Genomic DNA, 26,460 nt, shown 5'->3' with positions numbered 1-26,460 from the left:
AAGTTGGGTATTATTCATCAGCAAGGTAGAAATGTTATCCAGTATAAATCTGGTGCTATACACTGGACACAAGAGATGTTAGGAGAAAATGCAACTGTTAATAATTAAATGTACAGAAGGAACTTGTTGGCAGAGAGAGGACACAAAGTTATTCACACAAAATCTCTTGCTGAAGTAAGAGTTTCAGAGAAACAAAACTCACTCGATCCAATAGCTTATTATGTTTGCAGGAAGAAGAGGTTCTTGTGAAGAGTTTGCAAATACAAAAAAAGTCATCATTAACATTTCTAAAATTGCTACTCACATGGTTTTGTCTAACAAAGTTCGAACACAAGTTGAGAGTTGTTTGAAGGGCCTAGTTTTAGATATTTACAAAAGAGTGGGCAACAAGAGCTTCTTGCTATGTTTCTCCCCAATATTTCTGCTGTGGTTTTAAGAGGTAGGGAATGGACAAATCTTCCATTTATTCTCATGCAGTGAAGAGAGAAAAGTTTATCTGAAGTAGCTACACTCATGAAGACTTAGGTACACTTTCTAGTAATCTGACTCCATGAGGAGAGACTATAAAAAACAATCAACCTGTGTAAGTGTAAATTGTGTACTATGTTAATATCCTGTTAAGAATTTTTATCCTATTAATAAAATTTAATAATAAATTAATAACTTCTGAGTAACAGCAAGAATTTTAACCTGGTCTCTACATTCTCCAGCTTATTATACAGATCTCTGCACTATTTTATTTTAGGCTGCATCCACATTTCAGAAATAGTCCAGTTTGACCCCACTTTTAACTACCATGGCTCAATGCTATGGAATTCTGGGAATTGTAGTTTCATGAGCTACCTAGTCTTTTCTGTCAGAGAGCTCTGGTGCCACAACAATTCCCAGAATTTCATAGTATTGAGCCATGGCAGTTAAAGTTTCTGCAGTGCAGAAGCAGCCTTAGAAAGCTCTTGGGTATATTTAACAGTTTTACAATTTATTTCAGAAAAAAAAAAGAAGAAGTAACATTGTGTTTGGGGACTAATTCTAAAACATTCACATTCTTCAACACCTTTCAAAACACATCCTTTGGTTGATTAATGTTCAGTCAACTCCTTGTTAAAGACTGATCCATAAACAAGACTGATCCATAAACAAGAAATTACTCTCCCTTTGGCCATCCAGTCTGCCTGTTGCAGCTAATCATTCAAACTTGGTGTTGAGGGACACAAAGGCAAGACTACCTTCCCAGGGACAGATTCAGGTCAAGAGTTTCACTAAATATTCCATCTAGTCATATGCAAAGAATATTATATGGAGGAAGACCACTGTGCTCAGCCTCCTCATTAACCCATAAGGAGGCAAGCCCTCTTAACTTTAGTTTAATGTTCAGAGCCATGCTAGTCTCAAGTTTCAAATCTGAAAGACTGAAAAAAACATTAATTTAAAAGTGTACTGAAAACCACTATATTCTGAAAGTTCTACAGCTACCTGAAAGGTGATTATTTGAAAGTACCTCCAATTCTCTGAAAAGAACACAGCCATGTTGCCCAAGTGATATAAACTAGTGCTGTGACTGAGACCTTTTGCACTGTAAGCACTAAGGACATAGAGGAAATTGTCCTGGATCCAAAAATCTGTAACTGTACATGGGAAGGTTTGCTGGAATCAGCCATCACTTAGTGGCAATCAAGGAAAATGACACATAGTGCTCAAACCAGAGGGTGTCTCAAGGAGGTGACACAGAGAATACAGGTCTGTGACTGCTGAATGACTCCTACTGCCTGATAAGGACATTATGTCACTGTCCATGCTCTGCACTGCTATCCAGTCATGAATCATATGCATGCTTAGTGCTGAGATACCAACCGTCATGTCTCTGTCACCTCTTTGTCAAATCTTCTAGTAGGACTCCTGTTCTTTGTCATGCACAACTGCCTTTAAGTAACACCTGAAGGACTACTAGTGGAAGCTTACCAAATACAGAGATGGATCTCTTCACCCATGTGCAGTTGGTGGACAAACATGCGCTCTACCTTCAGTTCTATCAACTACCTTTTACGAACTAGTTTGCTCCACAATGCATCCGATCTTTATCAGGCAAACAGTGATGTATTCCATTTCTCTTCCCAAACCAGGCTTATATAAAAGGTAGCAATCAAAGAAAGGAGTTGACAACTTCCATCAGTGACAGATGGACTCTATGCCAAAACAACTTGTATTACCTCCATACTAATGGGAAGTATTCTGCAATGCCCTCTGGTGTCAGGAACTGTCACCTAAACTTCCCACAATGCCTCAGAGTGACATCATATAAGGCATCTGGGGGAAATTTAAATGGTGATCTGCAGAACATGACAGGATATGAGACACAACAACTGCCTGATGTGGACCTTTCTTCTTTTCCCATCTTAGTAAGGGCTCACCATCACCTCAACTCAATTAGCTGCTCCAAGAACTAGATGATTTAACTGGTTTTAAGGGACCGGTGTCCCTTTAAAAATATTTTAAAATATTAAAAGCTTCTATTCACCCCACTGGAAATTGTTAATAAATTGGAAGTTTTATATTAAATAGAATGTTAAAAAAACAAAACTAAACTAAACTAAATCCTTTATTTTGCCATTTGGGCACCACCTTCTAGAGAAACTGCTAATTTTCATGTGTTTGACAATAAAACACGGAAGGTACAGTTCTATCAACTTGTCTGTGCATGAAGAAAACAGCTATATCTTCCATCTTAGATATGGGGAAAAGCTTACAATTTATCAAGAATCCCAAAAGAAGCAAAATCAATTTAACTGTACAAAATAGATAACTCAACAACAGTAAAACAAAAAAAAATTGCATGTGTATGACAGAGAATGCAAAATGTATATTCTTTTAGGACCCTTGATTTCCAGATTGTTTTTCTGGAGATTTGCACCTAAACTGGATAAATTCCATACACAAGCATGAAACATTTTCTCCACAGAAAGGAGACTTCAGAAGAGACATTAACCCACATAAAACTGAGCAATAGCAGCAAGCCATTGAATTTTGTAAAATAACTGAAGGTGAAACTTTCACTTCCCACCTTTAAACAACTTTTAAAGTTTACCACTCTGCTTTTACAAGACAATTTCCCCCCATTATGGGCTTCATTCTTTTAAGGCATGGCCTCCATGGCCACACATATAAAAGCAAGACTCACTAGGTATATGTGTGTGCTTGTTTTTTTTTAAAGGACCTTACCAGTCTGTTTGGGTCTAACAAAGTCTAGTTAAGCACCTTAAGCAGTCTAGTGCAAAGGCATGAATCCAGCAATAATTTCAAACAGATGCATGAGATGCAACTACGGACAGACTAAACAGAGACAATAAAAAAAGAAATGACCAACCCACCCACCAAAAAACAACAAAAAAGAAAAAGTAAAAAGAGACTTAGCTCCAAGTAATCAGAAATTTCCAACGAGCAAGAAGTTCAAAAAGGAAGCTACTTCCCAGTAAAGTCTTTATGTTACCTGAAGCTTGCTCTGCTCATTTAAGGAAACCTGATGCACTCAGCCTTAATCTTTTACTTTATCCTTTACGCAGTGTCAGCAACGCTGCTGACTTGTGCATCTAAAATTGTTACTAGCATATAAGAAAGACTGTGGAAACAAAAGGAAATAGTTTTAGATGTGGATGTAAAACTCTACTAGCCACTTATAAACCAAAGTACGATAACCTATAAAGCAAAGATGATATCAGAAAAAAGCTTGACCTATGACCCAAAAATAAATGGGTGTATACTAATTTTCGATGACCTTTCCCTTTTCCTACTGAGCAATTACTAGGCAGTCCATTGCCAGCAACAGATGCCATTCTAGGAACACAGGAGGCTCAGTGTCAGATAAGTCCTTTTTCAGTCAATGCATATTTCCCAAAATGAAAATTAACATGTTGGGAATTCAAACATCAACAAAAGTTCACAAACCAAATACATGCTTTCAACTTCTGTTCAGCTTACAGAAAACCCACCGTATCCCCCTGCCTGGATGGGTGTTTTTGGAGAAGCACAAGCATACAGGCTAAAATCCTCTGTCTGGAAACCAGCCCGGTTCAAGGAGGGCTCAGATGCACTGCGGTGAATTTTTGGCAACGATCGGGCCAGAAGCTCAATAGAGGCAAGGATCTGAAAGAGAAAACAAGAGAAAGCCTAGTGTTCCAGGATGGGTACAGTGAAAGAATCATACATTGATTTTGACAACAAGCTGTTTGTAATATTCCTTAAGAAAGAAAATATACTGAGGAGAAGCAACCATTAGGAATTAAAGCCACACTTCTAGAAAGATGGTGAAAGAGATAATGTGGCTGCCTGCTTTATCTCTCTGTTTACGATGTCAAATCAGAATTAAAGGGTTCATGCTTAAAGACCACTAGAACACTATGAAGGAAAATTACAATTCAAGAACTAAACAAAGATGTAATATAACTAATTGCTCATTGAGTTTTGTATTCTGTTTGCCTGTCCCATATTCTTATCTTACAGACTTTTTGTACATAAGAGATGTGACATGGTAGATGCATGGTAGAACATATACATGGATTGTTTTTTGTGGGTTTTTTGGGCTATGTGGCCATCTTCTAGAAGAGTTTATTCCTGATGTTTCACCAGCATCTGTGGCTGGCATTTTCAGAGAATGCTTGCCTGGAAAGGAGTTGAGTAGTGGAACCTCGGGATACGAAATACCCGGGTTACGAATTTTTCGGGACCCGAAAAAATCCAATTGGAAATTATTGATCCGGGTTACGAACGTTTTTTCGGGTCCCGAAAAAACTTTTGGTGCTTTTTGCCGCGATTTTACACCAAATCGCGGCTTTTCCCCATTAGCGGCTATGGGGATTCGGCTTGCGAAAGCCGTTCGGGTTACGAAAGCGGCCGCGGAACGGATTACTTTCGTAACCCGAGGCTCCACTGTATGTATGTACTGTGTGAACCTGGGAAGGCAGGAGTGATTTGATTGTGGATTGTTCTGTTGCCTAATGGCAGGCCTCAGGGTGGAAGGGTATGCAAAAGAGGACTAATGTCTGCTTGATCCTCTTTTGCATACCTCCCACCCTGAGGCCTGCCATTAGCAACAGAACAATCCACATGCAAATCACTCCTGCCTTCCCAGGTTCACACAATACATACATACTCAACTCCTTTCCAGGCAAGCATTCTCTGAAAATGCCAGCCACAGATGCTGGCGAAACATCAGGAATAAACTCATCTAGAACATGGCCACATAGCCCGAAAAACCCACAAAAAACCTATGGATGCCGGCCATGAAAGCCTTCGATATACATGGATTGTAACGGCACCAGAATTGTCTTTTCTTTGGTTGAGGGTGAGGGAACAGAGGAGAAAAACAAATCTAAATCCAGCTGTAGGTTGCAGCTAGAACAGATCTCTTGAATCAATGGAAATTTATTAAGTCAGCATTTACACAAGCTATGTTGATCCTCCAGGCCTGCTGTAATTGGGATTGGCGCCTGGATTTAGGCCATCTAGTAAAGCTTTAGATGTTGCTTGCAAGATGCAGGTTAAGTTTAACCGAAGGTGCTAAAATTACCAGTCTAGTCAATGCTGGGTTAAATGGACACATCAGGCCCTCATACTAAATCAGATCCCAGGTTTCACATATACAGACAACCTTGTCACACAGGGAAAACTGGAAATTTAAACTGGTCACAATGCAAGGTCATCCAGGGCATTAGGGACAATTTTGCAATTGCTTTTCAGACGACGCTGTGCACAAATCAGTTTAAAAACAAACAGAAAGTGAGGTGAATCAGGGAATAAGCATTTTCACAAAAACATCGTGTTTTCATTTCCATTTCATTCATGAATTCGCTTTCCTCACATAATTGCAGCAGCCTGAAAACCATGTGCCAGATTCTCCATTCCCAGATTTCCCATAGTTCCTTTGCTGAGCCGAGAAGGAGGCAGCCTTGTTTTTAAAGGGACATACGCACAACATACACCCCTCTTTCCCTTGTGCGGCTGTTCTCCTCCTCCTGCAGCCTCTAAGCCTTAAGTCTAAAGGAACAGCTGGTGGGAGAAGGCAGAGAGAGGATGTTTTGGAATTCCTCCTGTACAGGAGGGAGAAATGTCCTGGGAAAGGAGGGCATCTGGGAGTTTCAGCTCTCGCTGAAATCAGGCAGATTTATGGACCTCGTCTTTCTCTCTAGTGTGTGTGTTTGTGTATGGTTTTATGGGAGTTTGCAAAGGGAAACCTCAGCCTTCCTTCCTCTAAAACAGCTTCTGGGGCAAAGAGGATTTTCCTTCCCAGTTTCCCTTCCCTCTCTTGAGCGTGTGTGCGTGTGCAGTTGTGGAAATGACAGTTCTGAGTATGTGCAAAAAAGTTATTTCCAAGCTAGCAATGGGATTTGTCCTCATCTGTCTCAAACCCAAATTCACTTCTGATCCACTTTCTTGCCTAAGTAATGTGCTTTTAACCCCTTGTTGTGTTCTGTGTGTGATAAGCATTAGCAAATTTGCTTGCTTTTCCGGCGTGCCAACACTTTTAACCATTTTTGGGAAGCACACAGATTACCGTGTGAAAAAGTTCGGAGAAGCAGATGTGTCTCTTTACTTCCAAAGATGACAGCAGCAATGCTGATATGCATCATTCCTTTTATTCCTCATATTCCTCACCAATTCTTTTATTTCTGGCCAGACTATCATAATGTCCCTAGGTTCTTTTTGATCAAGAAGCTTGTGTGACTGAAATCGTCAAGCAGAGTGAATGAAAATAAAACAAATTATATCTGTCCTTCTTCCAGAAATGTTGGCCCATTTCAGCTGGGAATGGAACGCAACAGGGATAGCGGTGGGCAGGGGCTTACCAAGTCTACATTTCTGGTGTAAAAAAGAACACTTGCTGCCATTGTATCTCCCTTCAGAATAATCCCAGAAGTAACTAGCAACTCTAGTACCACTTATGATAATTTTTCAACAGAAAGGGCAGACATGGTGGTAGCAAGAACAAAGAGTTCTATTTGAAACCAGCAGAGTCTAATGTACATGTGTGTGTGTTTTTTTTTAAAAAAATCAAACACTAGTTGATGCTGAGGAATCAACAAGAGATGTGTTTTCTAGAGTTAAAGTATAAACACAAGAACAATATTTCAACCCCTTTGCCTCCCAAAACACTCAAATGGCCTGGGTAACTTGCTTCCATGTACTCTGGAGGTAATTTTAACTCATCCCTTCTTCAGATGAAGTTTGCAGGTCCTTATTGTCTCCTACACAGATATGATGTATCTCTGAATTTAGCATTAAACATTAAGCTGCTCCACAAAACAAACTATCCATATGTCTTACCTGTGGGAAGAGGGGTCGTTCATCCCTCTTCTTTTTCAAGCATTCTGCCATTAGCCTTTTCATGGCTTTGGGACAATTACTCCTTACTTTGCTGAGATCTGGAGAGAGGTATCCTCGTCCCACCATAAATATTATCTTTGTAGAAAGGAAGGAAGGAATGATGGAAATGGGGGAAAAATCAAACAAATGTCTTCTACAAGTTAATATCTTCTATATGTTAAAATGGTGAAAGAGAGTGATTCTACCAAAACAGTTGAAATTCTCATGAGGTGCAGGTTTGCACAGAATTTAAAGTTTTGGAATTTTTTAAGCCATACTTCAAAGTTTTTCTGGAGATGACTCAAGATTTTTTTTTCCACATTAGAAAGTAAACCAATTGTAGTTTGGCATGGCTTACAGATACAGAAAAAATAAATATACTGGACCCTTGGTATCTGCTGGAGTTTGGTTCCAGGACCCCCACCCCCACTGATACCAAAATGTAGAGGCTCAGGCCCCATTAAATACAATGACATAGTAAAATGATGTTCCTTAAACAAAATGGCAAAATCAAGGTTTGCTTTTTGGAATTTATATACTGTCTTTTAAAAATATTTTCAATCCATGGATACAGAGGGCTGACTGTAGGAGATTGGTGTATACTGCATTTGCCATGAAGTTCTGTTCTTTCTACAAAGAAGGATACATCCATGCATAGGATTACTTCTGCTGTTGCCCAGAGGGCAAGGAATTACACAGTAAAAACTGTGGGTTTTGCTATATGGCTCCCTAACTTGTCCCCTAGTTTCATTTGTAGACAAAACCAGTGAGGCTGGACTGAAAAATCTCCAAAGGATGAAATAAATAACAAAGATATTAGCTTGACACCACTAGTCTGGGGTTATATATCTGCTTTTTTGCAGACAAAACTTTTAAAGGTAAACACAACAAACACATCCTTCTCCTTTTGCAATGAAGGAGCTTCCAAGAAATTGTATTTGGCTAAGTTAAACACTGTAGAAAAAGAAGACATGGTTGGAGTGGTAGCGAAACTACCATTCGTAAAGGCACTACTTACTGGAGGACCCTTGCCTTGTAAAGGTGGACATACTAGAACATGACATCACCCTGCAAATCTCTTCTAGTGGAAAAGTCATGGGAAAAGCTGCTATTGCAGCTATCAAACAGAGGATAAATGCTCAAGCTGCACTTCTGAATACTTAGGCACATATACTTAGGACCATGAGCAAAACTATCAATTACACACCACAAACTACAAAGCAGAGGCAGTGAAAATTAAAGACACATAGGAAGGATCATCCAGTTGACCAACTATTGAGTTTTCTACATTATTCTGTAAATGAGAATACAAATTTTAAATCTCTGGCACACAACCAGAAAGATGGAGGTTAAGATAGATAGATAGATAGATAGAATGATTAGATAATAGTTGTGTGCCTTCAAGTCATTTCTGAGTTATGGAGACCCTAATGCAAACCTAATGAGGCTGAGAGACTGTGACTTGCCTAAGGTCACCCGGTGGCTTTCCATAGCTGAGCAGAGATTTGAAACCTGGTCTCCAGAGTCACTGGAGTGACCCTAGAGGCTCAAGCCACTATACCATCCTGGCTTTCTGTGTGTGTGTACAGAAAGCAAAATCATTTACAGTGCGCCCTTGGCTTACGTGGGGGATCCGTTCCAGACCCCCCCCTCCCCGCATAAGCCAAAAAACATGTATGCTTGAGCCCCATTCACTTGAATGGGGCTCATGCACGCGGGGGCGTGCGTGCTGCCCCGCGCAGCTCTACACAGGTTTGAGCGTATGCTCAAATCCGCGTATGACGCGGGCGTACTGTATATAAAAAGTCTCTCTTACCACTTTAATTCATTTATTCATAAAACAGGAAGAGAATGTGAAAACATAAACCAAATGTCATTAGGAAATCCAAGACTCTCTAAAAATATTACTGCATTACCTGGTCTCTGTTGTTGATGTTAGAATATGGTAACTGCCCAGTCATCAGCTCATAAAGAACAATCCCAAATGCATACACATCTGATTGAAAGCTGTAGGGATTTTTATCTTGCATCCTAATTACTTCTGGTGCCTGTTACATACAGAAGAAAATGGCTTTATTTTGTAGCTGTGACTGCTTACTTTTTTATATCTTCAGTCAGGAGTAGACAGATTTTTGTGCTCCAGGATCTATTCAGAAACTCACCAGTCACAGCCATGTACAAAATAGTGGTTCAAGACAGGTAACAAAACAAGTCGTCATCGAGTATATCTAGTACCAGAATTTTCAGTATGATTTTGAATTTGTACACAAAGCTATTCATGTTGCACCATTCTAATTTCTTCCCCATAAAGCTTTATTGTTGCAGGAGTTTTTCAACGTCACTCTTACTAAATGTTTGATGCTTGTCAATATACTGTGTCAGACCCTGATCTACTTTCTGCTCACTCCTTCCTTCCTTAAGATGTCAAAATGTGAAACCTACTTTTGAAAGAAGATAGCAGAGAAATTGGTCTTTAATAGCTGCTTTAGCTTAGATCTGAAATATCTAATTAGATCCTACAAATTAAGCAGTCATCTTACTAGTTACTGAGATTCACCAACTGCTTTAAGTAAAATTATGATCAATTTTCAGTATCTGAGAGTGGTTTCTATCTGACCAAAGTTTAGTACAACCACTAAGATTATTGTAAAAGAGAACATTTATAAGATGACACCATGCAAAGGATAGATCCTTAGACTGAACTGAATTTTCCAGAAAGAGAAGAAAGAATACCTTCACTGGACTGCTTCAGAAAAAGTAAGGTTCCCATGTATAACATAAGACAGTATTCTCTGCAGTGAATTATAAAGGATAGGACCAAGCCTGTATGTCCAGGCCAGAGAAGAAATGGAGATATCTAGTTACTCAGGGGATAACAGGTAGAACAAAAACAGTTTGGAGAATAAATACCCCCTTTATTTACCATCCAGAGAATTGATCCTGACAACTGTTCAAACTGATGGGACCCACTCCATCGTGATTTCACTGTTGCTAGACCAAAATCACCTATTTTTACTGTGAGATCTTCATGAAGAAATATATCTGAGCAAGTGATGTAAAGAATAAAAAAAGGTAAAAGCAGCATTCCTCATTTCCAGGCAGAATTCATTCAACAGGTGTAAAAGTCAGTCTCATCAGTCCACATTATAACCAAACTAATATCTGAACAGTTTCTAAAATTGAGAACTTGAAAAGTTATGTTTAAGAGTACAACTCCCAGGATGCCCTCAGTAAGGGGATTCTGGGAGCTATAGTCCAGAAAAGCAACTTTGTTCAAACTCTGCTGTAATGTGATAAGACAGCACAATGAACAAACTAAGGTAGACTCAGTTGCAACTAGGATGACTGCATGAAATCTTGAACATCTGAAAAAAACCACTGGAAGTTGCAGACACTTCAGAGGATCCTATGAAAGGGAGTTGACAAAGGTGATGTTAAGTGAAACACAGTTAATGTGTATCGTGCTTCTTTAATTAAATCTCAATTTATCTTTTCCTAGATTTCACCACTGCTCTTCAAAGAACCATCAACCCCATGTGTATCACTGGCTGAATTACAAATCACATGTGCAAACCAGGAATGTGAATCCAAATATATGTGCTGCTTATTCATATTTCATTCTCTTCAATGATGATGCACATTCTTGTCCATATTCTGGTGCAATACCTTTGCTTCCTTTCTTTACAATAATAGCTGTACTGGGGCTGGCAAGCGTTCATTGTTTTGCATTCTGAACATCTGGTTCACCAAACTGTAGTCCCCCAGCCAATTTACAAACAAATACACACTCTGATAAAAGAGGGAGAGAAGGGTGGGGAGAGGTGCAATAAAGTAAAAAGGATACTATTACTCTTGAGGTCTCTGTGGATGATAGACTTGGCATGCAAGTAACTGGAAAAGAACAAGGTATGAGACAGTGAATTGATCCTACATTTTGCTTATGGTATTATCAGAGGTGATCTTAAAGATGAAAAATACATATGGTAGTACACAGACTATACATTGTTACAGGGCCCAAGACTTCAAACCACTTATTTGTCACTTAGAACTGATCATGTCAAAACAACAGCACCTTCAGGCCACAGCTTTTTTTAGGCACATGGGTTGCAATCCTGTTTCTGCCCATCTCCTCTGGAGAGAAGAACCTGGAGCGTGTCTACATCACCAATTGCCTTTCAACAAAGAAAGTGCCATAAATACTTTCAAATACATGTTTTATGTCTTTTAATTATGAAATTAAGGATTTTAAGCATAAGCTGGTTGGTGTGCAATTCTGGCTCAGGGTGCAAGAATATACAAACAGGTAAACAAACAGCATGGAAGTAACTGGGAAATCACTTCAATTAACTGCTGAATATTCATGCTTTGAATGGGTTATCTGTTAGAGCTGCAGAGTTCAAAGCTTCATATTTATTAGCTTAATGTATGGTTCCAGCATACCCCATCCTTCCACACTCATGATGCACTACTGCCAATCCAACATTTCTTGTAGAACCATTTTAAAGGTTTCCGTAAAACAAGACTATGCTTCTTGTTCCTTCAAGTCAAGTCAGAAGACTACAGAATAACACTACACATACAGTGGGCCCTCCCCGTATGCAGGGATCCGTTCCGGATTCCCCTGCATAATGGGAAGTCCGCATATGCTCACACCCCATTGGAAACAATGGGGCGCATGCTCATGGCTCGGACCAGCGCATGTGCGACATAGCTTTAATTGCAGCGCGGCTTCCGTTTAAGGTGGAAACCGCGTATAGTGTGCTTGGGATTCTTTTAACCCAACCAATATTATGAAAATCTGAAGAGTTGACATAAGGAAGACAATAGAATTTGAAGGCTATAAGCAACTTGGAGCAAGTTTGATGGCAATGCAGTTAAATGATTTGTGCTAGTCTTCTATTAGGCTGTCTGAGGAATCAGATTTTCATTAAAAATGTACTTGCTACCTTATCTCCATACCCACAAGGTTTTGAATTTGAATTGATAACCTCATTCAAAACAACTTATATTAGTATGTCTCTGGATTCTCCACTCTGAAACATGCATCTGAGGAGGTAGGCAGAAGGCTACAAAAGTTCATGCTTCCATCTTCTTTCAGCTAGTCTCAAAGGTGCTACAAAATCCCTTTGCACACAACTGCATATTGTCTATTTAACTCCAACTATGATGTGTAATTTCTAAGATCACATAAGAGATAACAGAGAGGAAATAATTCCTCATATCTATGATATCTTTGCAAATGTAACAGGAAAAAAAGTTTACAAATACCTATTTTCTTAAAATAGCAACAAATGACAACTGACTCAGAAACAGAATTGAGTATTTGCTTTTCTAAAAGCTCCAAGTTAAGCAGACATCGTCTTCACTGGCTGAAGCTTTCTGTGAAGCTGCTGAGTTAACCCATGTGTTCTGGAGAGATTAGCATGCGGAGAACCACCATTGTTTCTCTGTGCCATCTTAGCTAGCAAAAGATGTACTTACTCCATTCCTTGTGCCGTCTGCCGTGCAATGTCAATCAGCTTGATCATTTCAAATTTGGTCTCTATGATGTGTAGATGGTGGTAAAGACTGGAGCCCTCACACCACTGCGTAACTATAGCTAGCTGCGGCTTTGTTGAATAGCCCATGAAAAGTAATATATTCACATGTCGTGTTTTCCTGAAGAAGCAAAGAAAATTTTATAAAATAAAAATAAAAACTTTATTTATATACCGCCCTTCGAAACATCAGGGCGGTTAACAACAATAACAACATACATCCAATATAGATTAAAAACAATGCAATTAAAACAATAAAAGAACTTGTGCCAAATCACAAACTACTAACGGGGGGGGGGGGGGAGAGGGGGCTCTCAGGGCAAAGAATCAGGGGTAAGCCTGCTTGAAGAAGAACGTTTTCAGCCCCTTCTTAAATTGGACCAGGGAGGTTGCTGAACGGAGCTCAATGGGCAGCGAGTTCCAGAGGGTAGGGGCCGAGGTGGAAAAGGCCCTTCTGGTGGTATTAACTAATCTAGCCTCCGGAACTCTTAACAAGTGCTGCCCGTTTAATGGACTGGAAATCTAATGCAAACTAAGAGCTGAACATTCTCCTATGCTTTTATCTACCTAAGAAGTGCCCTAATGTTTCCAATAGGAGCCAGCCAGATAACCTTAAGACAAAGAGAAGAGAACTACTCAGCCAGAAGACCAAATCCAGTTTTAGAGAAGGTCTACACATTTTACTAGTGGACTAAACAAAAAGAGTGTGATGAAAAATGTCATCCTATTTTAACAGAAACTTCATACGGAAAGCAAGCCTTGGGAAAAGACATTTCAGCTTTTTAGAAAGGGATGTATGTATGTACAAAAGTTGGGAAACCATCAAATGATGGTATCAGAGAGAAGACGATGCCAGAATAAGACCTTGATTTAGAAAGTTCACAACCAGGGCATGAATCCAACAGCCACTTGCAGCTGTGTTCAAGCAACTATGTTCAAGACCAGGATCATTCTGAACATATACATTTCATATGGTCATCAAAGCTACCAGCTAAGGATAATTCTGTCTTTTTGAATTTGTCTACTCAAGATTTTTTAAATTGCTGCTTTGATCTATTTTATTGTTTTGCTGAGGTTTCTCACCACACTGGTATCTGTAATAATGAAGAGAGTTCCAAATGTACAGTATTTAAACATGAATGTTCAAAATGGTTTAAGACTAGTTTTAAAACCAGAAGTGGAAATTGCATTGTTGCAGTATATCATTAGTTCCATGATACTCCATTCCAACTTCCTGATACCATCCCTGGTTTGTTTGTTTCTTCCCCACAACTAATATAGTTTTTGACAACATGAGCATGTCTAGTTTTCATTAGGCTGCTCTTTTCTTGGAGGAGAGTACAGTTGGCCCTTCTTATATACGGATTCAAGCATACACGGTTTGAAAATGTTCAAAAAAAGTATAAATTTCAAATATCAAACCTTGATTTTCCATTTTTATAAGGGACACCATTTTGTTATGTCATTATATTTAATAGGACTTGAGCATACACGGATTTTGTTATACATGGGGGATCTTGGAACCAAACCCCAGTGTATAATAAGGGTCCACTGTATTTTCCTTAGAACATGGGTGAAAATCATGTGGTCCTCCAGATATTCTTGGACTATAACTCCCAGCAGTCTTAGCCATCATAATTGATGGTGAGGAATGCTGGGAGTTGCAGTCCAACAACATTTAAAGAACAGTAAATTTCCACCCCTGTCTTAAGATTCTTCTTTTGAAAAGACCGAATACACTTTTACAAATCTAAAAGTTTCCACTGACCATTCTGGTTAGTACTCACTTCTTGAGTTCAAAGTTACAGAAAGTGATGGAGATAAAAGGCAGTCTCAACAAGCAGTGAGAGCCAAATGAGAGAAAAGCAAGAACAGGGAAAAAACAAAAATGAAGTGTGAAAAAAAATCAGTTTTCTTTGTCAAAAACATGGTTTGATGTAGAGTTGTCTAAGTATGAGCATGTGTTAAACGGAGTTCAGCAAACCTATAAGCAGACAGAAATTGTAACAGAAGACAAAATGTCTTAGAGAATAACTAGGAAAAAAACCCAGAGTCTTTGGCAAATGGTAGAAGATTAGAGGCTTCTCTAGTGAAGTTATACTGGTTGTGTTACCAAAGTAATTCATGCAATCTTACCTGAGCACTCCTACTTCATTTTTAAAGGCCTGCAGCTGCTGAGGAGTAGGGGCTGTAACATTCAACATCTTCACCGCAACATCACCTTCAAAAGCAATTGTTTAAAAAACAGCTGTATTCAGACTGCTGAATAATAAAAAGAGACACAAAGCTCAACTATTGATATGTGCCACCCATTAAATGGTTATGCTATTCTATAAATTTCCATTATGTAAAATGCATTGTTCAAGATCCAAAAAACTATTATAGCTCTACCTGAAGTCAGTGGATGATCCACTTTTGTTCCTGCACTTTTTGTGTCTTTCTTATGACCCAATTTTGTATCATTATGCATGATGAAGAGTTCTAAAGAACCTAAAAGCTCATAACATTTATGTGCCATTTTCTGTAACACTTACAATCATATAATTGGAAGTGACCACAAGGGCCATTTAGTTCAACCTCCTGCCATACAAGAAATCTAAAGCATTCCTAAAAATGCTCTGTGGGCATATACTCAACTTTGAGTTGCCTTTCAACTTATGGACCTCATGAATTTCATATGGTTTTCTTAGGTCAGGAATACTCGGAGGTGGTTATGCTAGTTCCTTCCTCTGAAATACAGCCTATAGCACCTGGCATTCATAGCTTCCATGATCAGACAGGAACTGGTTCCTTTATCAGATTTAGGCCTAGAGAGTATTAGCTACCCCTCCTAATTTGCTGTCATCTTCAAACTTGATAAGCATGCTTTCTATTCCACCATCAGAATAATTTATATAGATATTTTAATTTTACAAAACATCCATAATATAAGAAAATGTATTATTTTTCTCTGGTTTTTGTTTATGATTTTCTTGGAATGGAATTCCAATGCCATAATAAAAACAGATTCTTGGCCATGACTGGAACAATATCCCCCTCTCCAAGACAAAAGAGACAGAGAGTGCTATCTTTCCCTCACAAGAGACACACTTTTAAATAAAGCCCTAGGGGCCCTGCACTCTTCAGAGAAAGGCTTTCATAAGTGTAGAAGGAGTCTGGGGAAAAATACACCTATCCATGAAGACAAACAATAACTAGCTGGGATGGGGATCGGGGGGGGGGGGGGGATGAGCACTCTAAACAAAAGCTCAGCTGAAAGAAAACAATCTTCATAATGCTGCACTGGCAATGGTCAAAAATGAAATGAGGGGGAGAGGCTGAGGTGTACTCAGGCCCACATGCTGGGGGCTGAGTTTCCACCAAAAGTTACTCAGCTCTGGAATGTTCTGATCGTGGCCTGCTTTGTGAGTCCCAGAGACCATGAAGAAGAAGAAAATATTGAACAATCCTCCTCCTGCTTAGGGAAAAACAATAAGTTCAGTAATTACATACCATGCCATTTTCCCTTAAAGACTGTCCCAAATGATCCAGATCCTATTCTTTGTCCAACTGTGATCTGGCCATCTGGTATCTCCCAGTCATCACTTGAGTCTCGTCGACCAAGAGTTTTCTGTAAGAAAGGGAATTTGAGCAAAATCAGCTGTATCTGCAATTTTTTCTTAAGAAATGTTCCATGTGTCTTCCTAAAGTGGAGAGTCTTTCAGATACTGCTGACATTTTTGCTACCCATGATTAATTCCAAATATGGTGCATAATGCCATGACATGTTTATCTCTGAAACTGAGAGTATGTGGGTTGCACATATGTGTGTAGAATGATGCACTGGGTACTTACTGTAAAGGATCATTCAAAATGACAGCAAAGGGGACGTCAACCTTTGGGCCATAGCCCATTACTGCCCAGATAAGGAGCCAATGTGATTCACAGGAGAGTGTACACTGCTCAGCTATCTGGCTTTTCCCTATCCCTCCCCCAAACAAAAGACCCCTGAGATCAGAGGAAACTGCAAAGCATCTGGCAGTAAATAGGGTGTCTAGAACTGATGCACCTGAGACAAGAAATCTGAAGGAAAAGAGGCCGCTTCTTGTTCTTGGAGGAAGTGAAAAGGTTTACTTATGTAAGGCCAAAAACAGTCTGTTACAGACTCTACTTCCTCAGACTTAGCAGAGTTTGTCTAAATAAGTCTGTCTCTATATTTAGGACAATTTTGATGTGTTGAGCTGAGAAGGAAAGAACATGACTCCACAGCCACCTGAGGAGGTGTGTTGTCTCCTAGTCTGTCAGACCAGTTAGTTCCTTACTAACAAATGAAAACTCTGAAGAGCTAGTCTGGTTGTTCCAAGTCCCAGCCAGTTTACGGAGTTCTGAGCCTCCGCCAGTGGCCAGATGTTCTGGGTTGTCTGATCTTTACACTGTGCTTCCCACTAAAAAAGACTGAAGTCTATTGAGAAGCACTTAAGACTTGATCCTGTAGAGCAGTGATGTCCAAACTCTGGCCCTTCAGGTGGTTTGGACTTCAGTTCCCAGAAGACTCAGACATCTTGGCCAATGATCTGGGATTCTGGGAGCTGAAGTCCATAACACCTGGAGGGTCAGTTTGGACATCCCTGTTGTAGATGTATGCCTGTCCTTAGGTTCCTAAGGAGGAGTGCCTCAGGGATGCAGATCATGGAATTAGAAGGTTCTACCATAATAAAATGTAAGTTTGCAATGGAAACAATTGGAGGACACAGGTATAGAATCCGCCTAGAGCACACTATGTGTACAACAGATCATGAATCCCAGGAACACCATCTTTGGAGTTAATCAGACGGCCATAAACAGGCGGCATAATGCAGCCCCTTTGAGCACCATATTGGGGCTGCAGCAACTGGTGTTTTCCAGTGCAAAAAGAAGTGGCAAAATGCTTTTTGCACAAAAAAAGGTTTCCCTTTCGCAGCCATAACGGCTTTTCTCTGCTCCTGTGGCATGCGGTGTCTAATTGCTGCGCCCCAAGAGTGTTCCCACACTGCCTGTTGTGTGGTCAGTAGTGCGGCATGACTTTGGCTTGGGGGCAGAGTCAGGGTGTGCAACATGCAGTCCCCACGCCCCCATGCCACCCCCAAGTCGGCTCTTACTGCCTGTCTGCTTTCCCCATACTTTATTGTTGTTTGCCTTCAAGTCATTTCTGATTTACGACCAACCCTTAGGAGAACCTATCATGGGTTTTCCTGGCAAGATCTGTTCAGACTAAGTGAACAAAATAACTTCCCATGTGAGTTAATTCTTGCTTTCTCTGGGGAAATGGAGATGTCCTCACCTATATTTAGCAGAGCCCCCATGTATACAAATGTCCTGAAGAGGAAAAGATGGGTTTTTATAATTTAGTCAGAATATATGCTTCCATAGTCATGTTAAGGCTCTTGCAAGCTGGAGGTCATCTAGGTAGGAATTCATGTAAGTGACATGAAGGTGCAGGTGGGCAATGTCAGATATCACAATTTTGGGGTCTTGAATTAGAAATGCAAATCCTCTGGAAAACTTGAAAAACTTCCTCTTGGAGACAGGAGAAAGAAATATGTAAGAAGATCTTCATCAGGTCTACTGAAGAAAGAAAAACTCATTCACTACAGGGTGTCCTGGATTTCTATGTTGTTGGGGTTTTTTTGGTAGAGTAGATGTCAGTTTATGAATTTCAGGTATAAGACGGCTCTGTGGTCTTCATCTTCTTAGCTACCCCGAAGAGTATTTAATACACCTTTTGTCCTGTTACTTTTGGGGGACTGCCTCCACTGCTCCTACCTGGTAAAGGTAGCAAATGTTTTCTGCTGAGTGAGACATAGAGGTCTACAGAAAGTGAGCATTCAGAGGATACTGGACTGTAGCTGGTAGTTCTTGACCATCATGTGAAGCACACAGGCATATGAGGTCAAGGCTTAGCAGCTTAGAAGTGAATGAGCCTTCCCTCCACTAGGAAGGACTAGCAAGCCTGATGTTTGCTTTGAAGAGGCATACATGGGGCCTCTTGGCTGGTAGGTGTCTCCAGTTGCCTGGACTGAAAACTGGCTGGCGATCTGTAGTGAGTCCATCTGGGTCTGAAGACATAAAAATTAGATCTGTTGAACCCCCTGGGGAGAATGAAATGAAGGTTTCCTGACTTGATCCCTATCACCTCTTTTTAAAAATTAAGATATAATTTTATTTGGCTTCAACTAAAATGCCCTGAATGGTCATATCCTGAAAGACTATAGAACTGTGGAACAGGACTGATGTTATGCTACGTCTAGAATCTAGCACTTCAAGTTTGATTAAGCCACTGTTGTTGCAGCAATGACATGAGCAGAGATGGTCAGGAAGCTCTGGATGGTACTGACAAAGTATGCAAGGGAATTATATAGGTTAAGGGACCTACTGAGGATTTTAGAACCTAAGTGATTCTTGTTCTCAACAGTCTCTTTGATCCACACTATGGAAGCCCTGTCCATAATAGAGACTGAGGGACTCCAACGGAAAGAACTAAAGCCTTGTGGGCATCTTTGAAGGAGAGCTGCAGAAGCTATAGGAACTGGAGAGGTAGAACCTTTATACTTTTGGCCTGTTATCTGATCCTTCGGGATCACTGCTACATTAGTAGTGCTAGTCCTTTTGGCTGGTATTTTATGGGCAGGAGCAGCATGAGAGCACTTAGATGGCATATAGTGGAAACACGAATCCTGACTGATCTAGTGGGGATGACCCTCACAGTCCTATCAGTACCAGCAAATTTTTGCCAAATAGGTGCTAAGATTGGACTGTCTGAAAAGGCAGCATTTGTACAATAGCTGCTGGTTGTAAAGAAAAGATCCAAGCAAAAGCAGCCAGTATAAATGGGACCTATATTCCATTTGGCCCTTAGGGGCTGCTGGATGGAACCAAAGAGATTTGCCTGCTATGGACAGAAATTGCTTCCAAATGGCTGTGACAAGACACACAGAGGAAATTCTGTGGGCTCTGAGGCTTGCTGCTGACCATGTCAAAAGCTAGTTGTTTGCAGAAGGTGGAAAGGGTGTCGAGTGATCAATTCAACTCTATTTCCTTCCAGAATGGCCATAGCCATAACATAGTCCTCAGGCTGCTGTTGCATCGTAGCAGCCTCTACAGTGCTATCTAGATGATCAAATGCAGGGTTTGCCTCTTCTTCAATGAAAGACTGATAGACCATTATATGATTGATTTAAACTGGAGATGCTGGGGCAATCCACTACAAGATTGAAGATGTGGAGTGCTTTGGGGAGGAATAGATTGATACCACAGGTAGGTAGTAGGTAGAAGAGAGAGAGAGAGAGAGAGAGAGAGATTGAGCTGTTATAACAAGCAGAGTGCTCCAGTGTCTCATCAGAATACTTCCATTTGGACAGCTGAGGTTGTTGATCCATTTGATCCTTGGTGGACCTAGCAGTTATGGTGGTGGCTTCTGGACTGTAAACATGGTGGAAAAACACAACAGCCAGAGATGCACTGGGAGGAACAAATGCTAATAAGAGGGCTAGTCAACTAACGTGGATAGGGGTGAAGACAAAGCAGACCAGGAAAGAAACAATTCTTGCACATAGTATATCCATCCCAGGAACAAAAACAGAGTGAAAATAAATTTTAAAAAAGCAACAGAATTTTTTCCTCAGTCAAGATATCTAAGGCGCGTTACAGACCGCCCGTTTGGGACGGCCTGTAAGCGGCCCTTTCCCCGCTGTATTGGGTCCTCAGCTGCCACAACGGCAGCCTCTGAGGCCCCGATCCGTCGCTTTCCAGGCCGCAGGGAAGCAGCAAAAGGCCGCTTCCCGCGGCCTGGAAAGGGGTGTCCTTGGGGCTTCATGCCCCAAGGACACCCAATGGCGGCGGGGAGGAGGAGAAAGGGGCTGCTCGGCCCCTTTCTCCCTTGCATCCCTGGTGCAGCTGTCTAAAGGCTGCGCCAGCGACGTAAACCTCAGAAGGAGCTCCGTTTCGGAGCTCCTTCTCGCGCTGCGGAAAGGGCGCTCTAGGCGCCCTCGCGCAGCGCAACGACGTCACGGCTGCGCCGCCTTTCTAACCCTAGTACGTCCCCAGGACATACTTTTATGCCCATTTGTAACAGGCCTAAGTCTGCAAGTTTAGCCTTTTGTCTGTAAATATCAGATGAAGTTGCTCTAGACTTGAAAGTCACAACTGCATGGGCACAGTGACAGTTGTAAAAAAGATAATTGATATTAAGGATATTATCTATATTAATAGATGTCAGTCAAGATATATATAGAGAAAGGAAGAAAAAATAATCCCACTCTGAGAAGAAACAAAAGGAAGTAGAGAGAGGATGCCACAAGCATAACAGAACATATAATAAGCTTAATAAAATACTGATTCTGAGGAGGAGGAGCCAAAGCCTATGACCAAGAAGAACAGGGGAACATCCTGATAGAGTATTAATTTAATATCTTGTGAATCAAGTGACTTCTGCCTTGCCTGGGAGGCAATGGAATATACTCCATAGATGAATGGGTCCTTCCTGTAATTTGTGTTCAGAAGAATGTTGAGACCTGTGCAGCTTTTCTGATTTTTAAATCATGGATAGGACATAAAGCTACCTTACATCAACACTGGACATCTAATGTGGTAAAGACAGGATAGCAGTTCAATAAACTAAGTATAACCTTACCATCCTGGTCCGATCTTCTGAAGATGAGGAGGACTTCCTCTCTCGCTGAGGCCCAGGTGATTTCTGTAATGCTTTCACATTGGCGAGGGAGCCGGGTAACGATGCAGGTGGTGTAGCAGACAAACCAGTGGTTGAGCCTATATTTGAAGTCAAAAAATACATCTGGGTTTTTGAAGACTTAAACATGTCCTGGTGGATTTACTTCATGTAACAGTATGTGCAGAAATTGTGCTACAGATGCAATCTCTCCAAACACCAAAAGGTATTTAAATATAAGTGAAAAGACTTACAAAACAAATGCATAATCCTGCATTTCATAGTGCAATCCTTGCTCACTTGATTCAGTTATAAAATGTCTAATGACCTCTGTGAAATTACAATTGGGACTTTAAATCACGAGAGGAAAGAACAAGCTTGATCAACAGCAATAATTACAACCTACATTCCAACTAGTTGTGAAATGTCTAAAAAGATGATGGGACACAGTGGAAAAGATATTAGTGGCAATTCAGGCCCCGTTGCAATAAATAAGCCTGAAGCATAGGTAAGATCTGTTTGGATATAATCCACTGTCACTTTAAAAAGGGAAAACATGCTAATCAAAATAGATGTATTGCATTCAGGTTTGCCTAATTTTTAAAAGAAGCTTCACACTGCTTAATTCAATTCAGTGGGTTTTGCAGGCTTGCTGCCACTAACTCTTTAGGAATCTGACAATAGCTGGACATGTAACCAACTTGGACTCCAATGGAAAGATTAAAACTGAAGGCAGGATCCAAAGAATTATAAAGATCAATTTTGTAGGCCCAGGAGACCTTTCAATTAGTTTTTTTTTAAATGTAGTCTTTCCTTCTATTCTGGACTAGTTTTCCTGAAAAGAGTTTGCCATGGCAAACAGCTTTGGAAGTTTAAGAGGACCTGCACACAAACAGACCTAAATCAACACAGTTCTACAATGGCAGTGAAGCTGATGATTTTTTCTAAAAAGCCTGTTGTATAACTGGGCAAATAATATTTTCCAGAACTTTAAACAGAATGGTATGAAACAAAGAAACTATAAAGTGCTGTATTTTGTGTCTCAATAACTTTTCAGATATTCTGTATACTATGATGGCACACAGAGACATGGTATATTTTGCTTGTTTGGAGCAAGAGTTCTGCATTTGGAAAAAGTTCAGCCAAAGTACCAGTAGCCAAGCAGAAATTGCCTAGACAACAGTATCAGAAGTCTAAGATTTGAGGATCAGGTAGTTGTGAAGGAGATCAATAAAAACTGACTATAGTATAATTTAAGCTTGCAGGTATTTAGTGTTTAAGATTAGTATGTTTAGGATTGCCGTTTTAGCAGACTAGTGAGAGTTTATCTTGCAAATCCTAAAGAATAGGAAAAGCTTTTCGCATCAAAATTATTTTGAAAGTATCTAAAATGAGCATTCTCTTTTAAAATCTATCATGGGATCCCTGCATCTTGTTTCCCCCAAACCTCTCCCTCCTCTATTTTTTTTTTAAAAACAGATGTGACTGGGGGGGCGGGGAGACTTGTGCAGGCTGTACTGGCTCCAGGGACTAAAACACTTCTTGAACTATAGAACACACCCACCACTACTGTAGCACGATAGGTAGCCCTTGTTCACCTCTGTTTTAGCCCCTTTACTTTTTTATTAAATGGTTTAATTTCCTGTAATATATAATATATAATTATGTTCCTTAAGCTTTGCATGCATGCATCTATCTCAGACTATTTATAAACTGCTTTTTAGTGCCAAACTCTCACAAAGCAAAGAATGATACAAGATCTGATAGGTGACTAGCACATGCCAGTCACAGACTTCAGGAAAAATACAGTGACTTTTTTTTCAAGCTTTCTTAAAAGCCTATTTGCGATCTTCAAGTCTGCCCTTTCAATCTGCCCTTCCTTCCAATCTCTAACACAGAACCTGCTGTATCCTTTTGAGTATATCCAGATCACACATTTTATTGAAACTATTTAGTTCTATACTGGGGGCAAGGAACAATGTGTAAAACCACCACTGGAAAGATACAATTAACACAATTTAAAGGCTGACATTATCTAATGAAAGATAGTTTTTAATGGAATTTCCCCCCTATTTCCAAATCACCTAAGTGACATTTAGAAGCTATGCACTGTTTGTCCGAGATGGTCTCCTGATGCTTTGGAGGAAATGATAAATTAAATTTTGGAACAGGACACTGGGCAATCAATAAAATGTTAATCCTACATCAGAATGTATGGTATTGGGCTAGGCTAGGGAAATGGGGCACTGCTAGACAATTATAGATTCTTCACTCTTCATTATAAACCAAAATATTCTTATTTTGTATCACAGAACATGAAACTACATCTAAGGAGTTTTTATTCTTGTTTAGTTTGTTATGTTACTTTTATTGTACTAATGAATTGACCTACCCTTTACTACAGATGGGGGAGGACTCTGCAGAGTGGTCAGAATTCACAAGTTTCTCTTTGTACAAACTGTGCATTGTTGTGTATCAGAAAGAAGAGTCTTTCTATTCTGTAGTGGACCATGCTATTCTGTAGTGGACCATGGCCCTGATGTTGCCTATAAAATTTGAGTTGCTTCCAGACTTGGTAGGTTACAGCATTACACTCTTATAGTGCAGATGTTCCACTTTTACTGCTCTGGCTGTCTCCTGTTGCATTTTGAGTTTTGTAGTTCAGTGAGACCTAAGAGCTCTCTGGCTGAGATTCTAGATACCCCTCCCTAAGCTGCAAATCCAGAATGCAACAGGAAGCAGCCAGAGAAGTAAAAGTGGAATGGCAGCACCATAAGAGCATAGTGCAGTAATCTCCCTAGTTACATTTCTGAGACATGCAGAAATCAACAGGCCACTAGTTGTAACTACAGGAAGCTCTAATGATTCTAATTATCAGTTCTAAATATGACTAAGTCTGGCTATAACCCTATGTGTAGTAGCATTCACTGATCTAAGGGAAATTTCTTAGGTTTTAGTGCACAAAACAATTGAATAAATGTCTGCACTGTACTGTAATACATTCCATTAGTCTCCAGATTAGTCACAGTTCCAACATATCATCAGGATAAATCATATACCAGATAATTAATTAAATTTCCAGCAGAACTGTTAGTACCTTGCAATGTTACTTTGAAAGACAGTGTTAACTGAGGAATCTTTCTGAAGTGAGAAGTTAAAATTGGTGGTCAGAGAATTTATGAATATTTATCAAACTGCTAAAATCTACAAAACACTTAAGATCAAGCACAGGAGAATGGTTCTTCTGGAATCCAGGGTAAGACTGCCAATGTCTGTATTGAAATTCACTCATATAACTAATAGCAAATTGATCTGTAGACCCTGAAGCAGCATAAAATCTTATTTCCATGCCAGAAAAAGCTTCACCTGCTGATTCTGGGAAGATCAGCCTATTGTTATATAGACAGGAGCAGGCCACAATATGTTGCTTGCATCAGTTGGCAGCCCTAATCAGAGGAATTCCTTGGAGCACATAACATTTTCCACAGATTTTAAATATATACACAATCTGTCCTATTCAGTGCAACTGAACCTTAAGACAAGCGACATTTTTAAAGGCAGCACAGAAATTTCATATCTATAATGTATTGCTCTAGAAGATTTATGTCAGATGTCCATCACAGAATAATCTGTGAGTTTAATAAGGGTAAGTGAAAATGGGTGAGTGAAAAAAGCACATTCAAAGCATTCCAGCCAGGCCAAGCCAAAACAACAACAACAAGAACAACAAAACCCCCGACAGTGTTTTGATAAACTCACACACTTACATACACACGCTGTGAGGGTGAAGCACAAACAGCATCTGTGGTTTTATTTAGTTTGATTTGGGTGAAAACGAGAAAGAAGAGCCCAACTACCTCTGAACACTGGGCCGGGCTCAAAATCAAACACTATCTCACTGGGGACAGAATGGAGGAGGGGACTGGGAGTCCGGGATTGGTATTTCCGAAGGCAGCGCATCAGCTGGTTCATAGGGGCTGTTAGAGAGAAAGAGACGGGCAGGCAGAGACAGGAAGACAGACACACAGAAGAAATGAAAGTCATGGGACATAACTAAGGTGCTTTGACTCCTAGGCATAGATTGTTTATGACTTTGCAGGGGCGAACCCCCATTTGCCCTTTTAATTCCCCCCTCCCCAAAAAAGAACAGTATATGCTCAAAAAATTGGGAATTGCCACATATCAGATGCCCAGCAGAGAGCTAATTGACTATGTTTTAAACTGACATAATTGTACACAACAGTTAAATGTTGGACAGAATGGGCAAAACTGTTCAAAAGCCACAGCTACCCACATATACATGGTACTCAAAATGGGCAATGTATTATTTGGCAAGGTTCGTGGTTTTAGATCACACTTTGGATCCAAATTTGCAAAGTAGTAGCCAGCTCACTAGATGTAAAATGGGGATAGGAGAGGACACGGGGGAAGCAAAATCCTGACTCAGACAATATTACTCTTAAGTAAAGTGAAGTGATAGGCAAATGGGTTAAAAAGGAGGGAAAAAATCATAAAGGAAGCCATGGAAAGCAAAAATGCCAGCTGATTAAGGACACATGCTTTCCTTTGTTACGTGGTAAAGCCCCTTCTGCACGCTCAAATGATGAAGAGCCAAGTCAAAAGCTTTAATGAACACTTGAAGCCTGTTAGCATTTGACGTTTCACCCCAAACAGATTTTGCAGCAGTAGCAGCAGCATCCACCAAAGGCATGTATGTCACAGGGTGGGGAAAAAATACACATATATACAGTGACAGCTTTTGCTACTGAACTTTATCTCTGCAAAGAACTGGACCCATTCATAAGACATTGATTCAGATTTGCTGCAACCTAAATCTGATACTCATCTTTGAAATAGCAAGTAGGTGGAACTGGTAAATCTTATCAC

General features: G+C 40.1%; 1 protein-coding gene across 5 annotated transcripts in view; it reads right to left on the bottom strand.

Moving 5' to 3' along the window:
• Positions 1-26,460, bottom strand: part of BRAF (B-Raf proto-oncogene, serine/threonine kinase) — a 69,954-nt gene that overhangs the window by 9,702 nt on the left and 33,792 nt on the right. The window contains exons 10-20 of one of the 5 annotated variants that reach the window (XM_089527889.1): positions 25,431-25,550; positions 21,538-21,674; positions 16,383-16,500; positions 15,027-15,111; positions 12,835-13,011; positions 11,198-11,244; positions 10,277-10,395; positions 9,270-9,401; positions 7,315-7,449; positions 3,984-4,137; positions 3,435-3,613 (exon numbers count right to left, since the gene is read on the bottom strand). In XM_089527889.1, coding sequence (XP_089384015.1) covers positions 3,597-3,613; positions 3,984-4,137; positions 7,315-7,449; positions 9,270-9,401; positions 10,277-10,395; positions 11,198-11,244; positions 12,835-13,011; positions 15,027-15,111; positions 16,383-16,500; positions 21,538-21,674; positions 25,431-25,550 — 1,241 coding nt within the window. In that variant the 3' untranslated portion in view covers positions 3,435-3,596. Of the gene's footprint in view, positions 1-3,434; positions 3,614-3,972; positions 4,138-7,314; positions 7,450-9,269; positions 9,402-10,276; positions 10,396-11,197; positions 11,245-12,834; positions 13,012-15,026; positions 15,112-16,382; positions 16,501-21,537; positions 21,675-25,430; positions 25,551-26,460 lie in introns of those variants that run through there. The other 4 variants (XM_089527885.1, XM_089527888.1, XM_089527887.1 and 1 more) reach the window with 4 other exon arrangements.

Source organism: Sceloporus occidentalis, unplaced genomic scaffold, assembly GCF_023333645.1.
Source record: "Sceloporus occidentalis isolate IW3139 unplaced genomic scaffold, rSceOcc1.0.p SCAF_5, whole genome shotgun sequence".
NCBI classification, from domain to species: Eukaryota; Metazoa; Chordata; class Lepidosauria; order Squamata; family Phrynosomatidae; genus Sceloporus; species Sceloporus occidentalis.
This window is presented reverse-complemented; position numbering and strand designations above follow the sequence as displayed.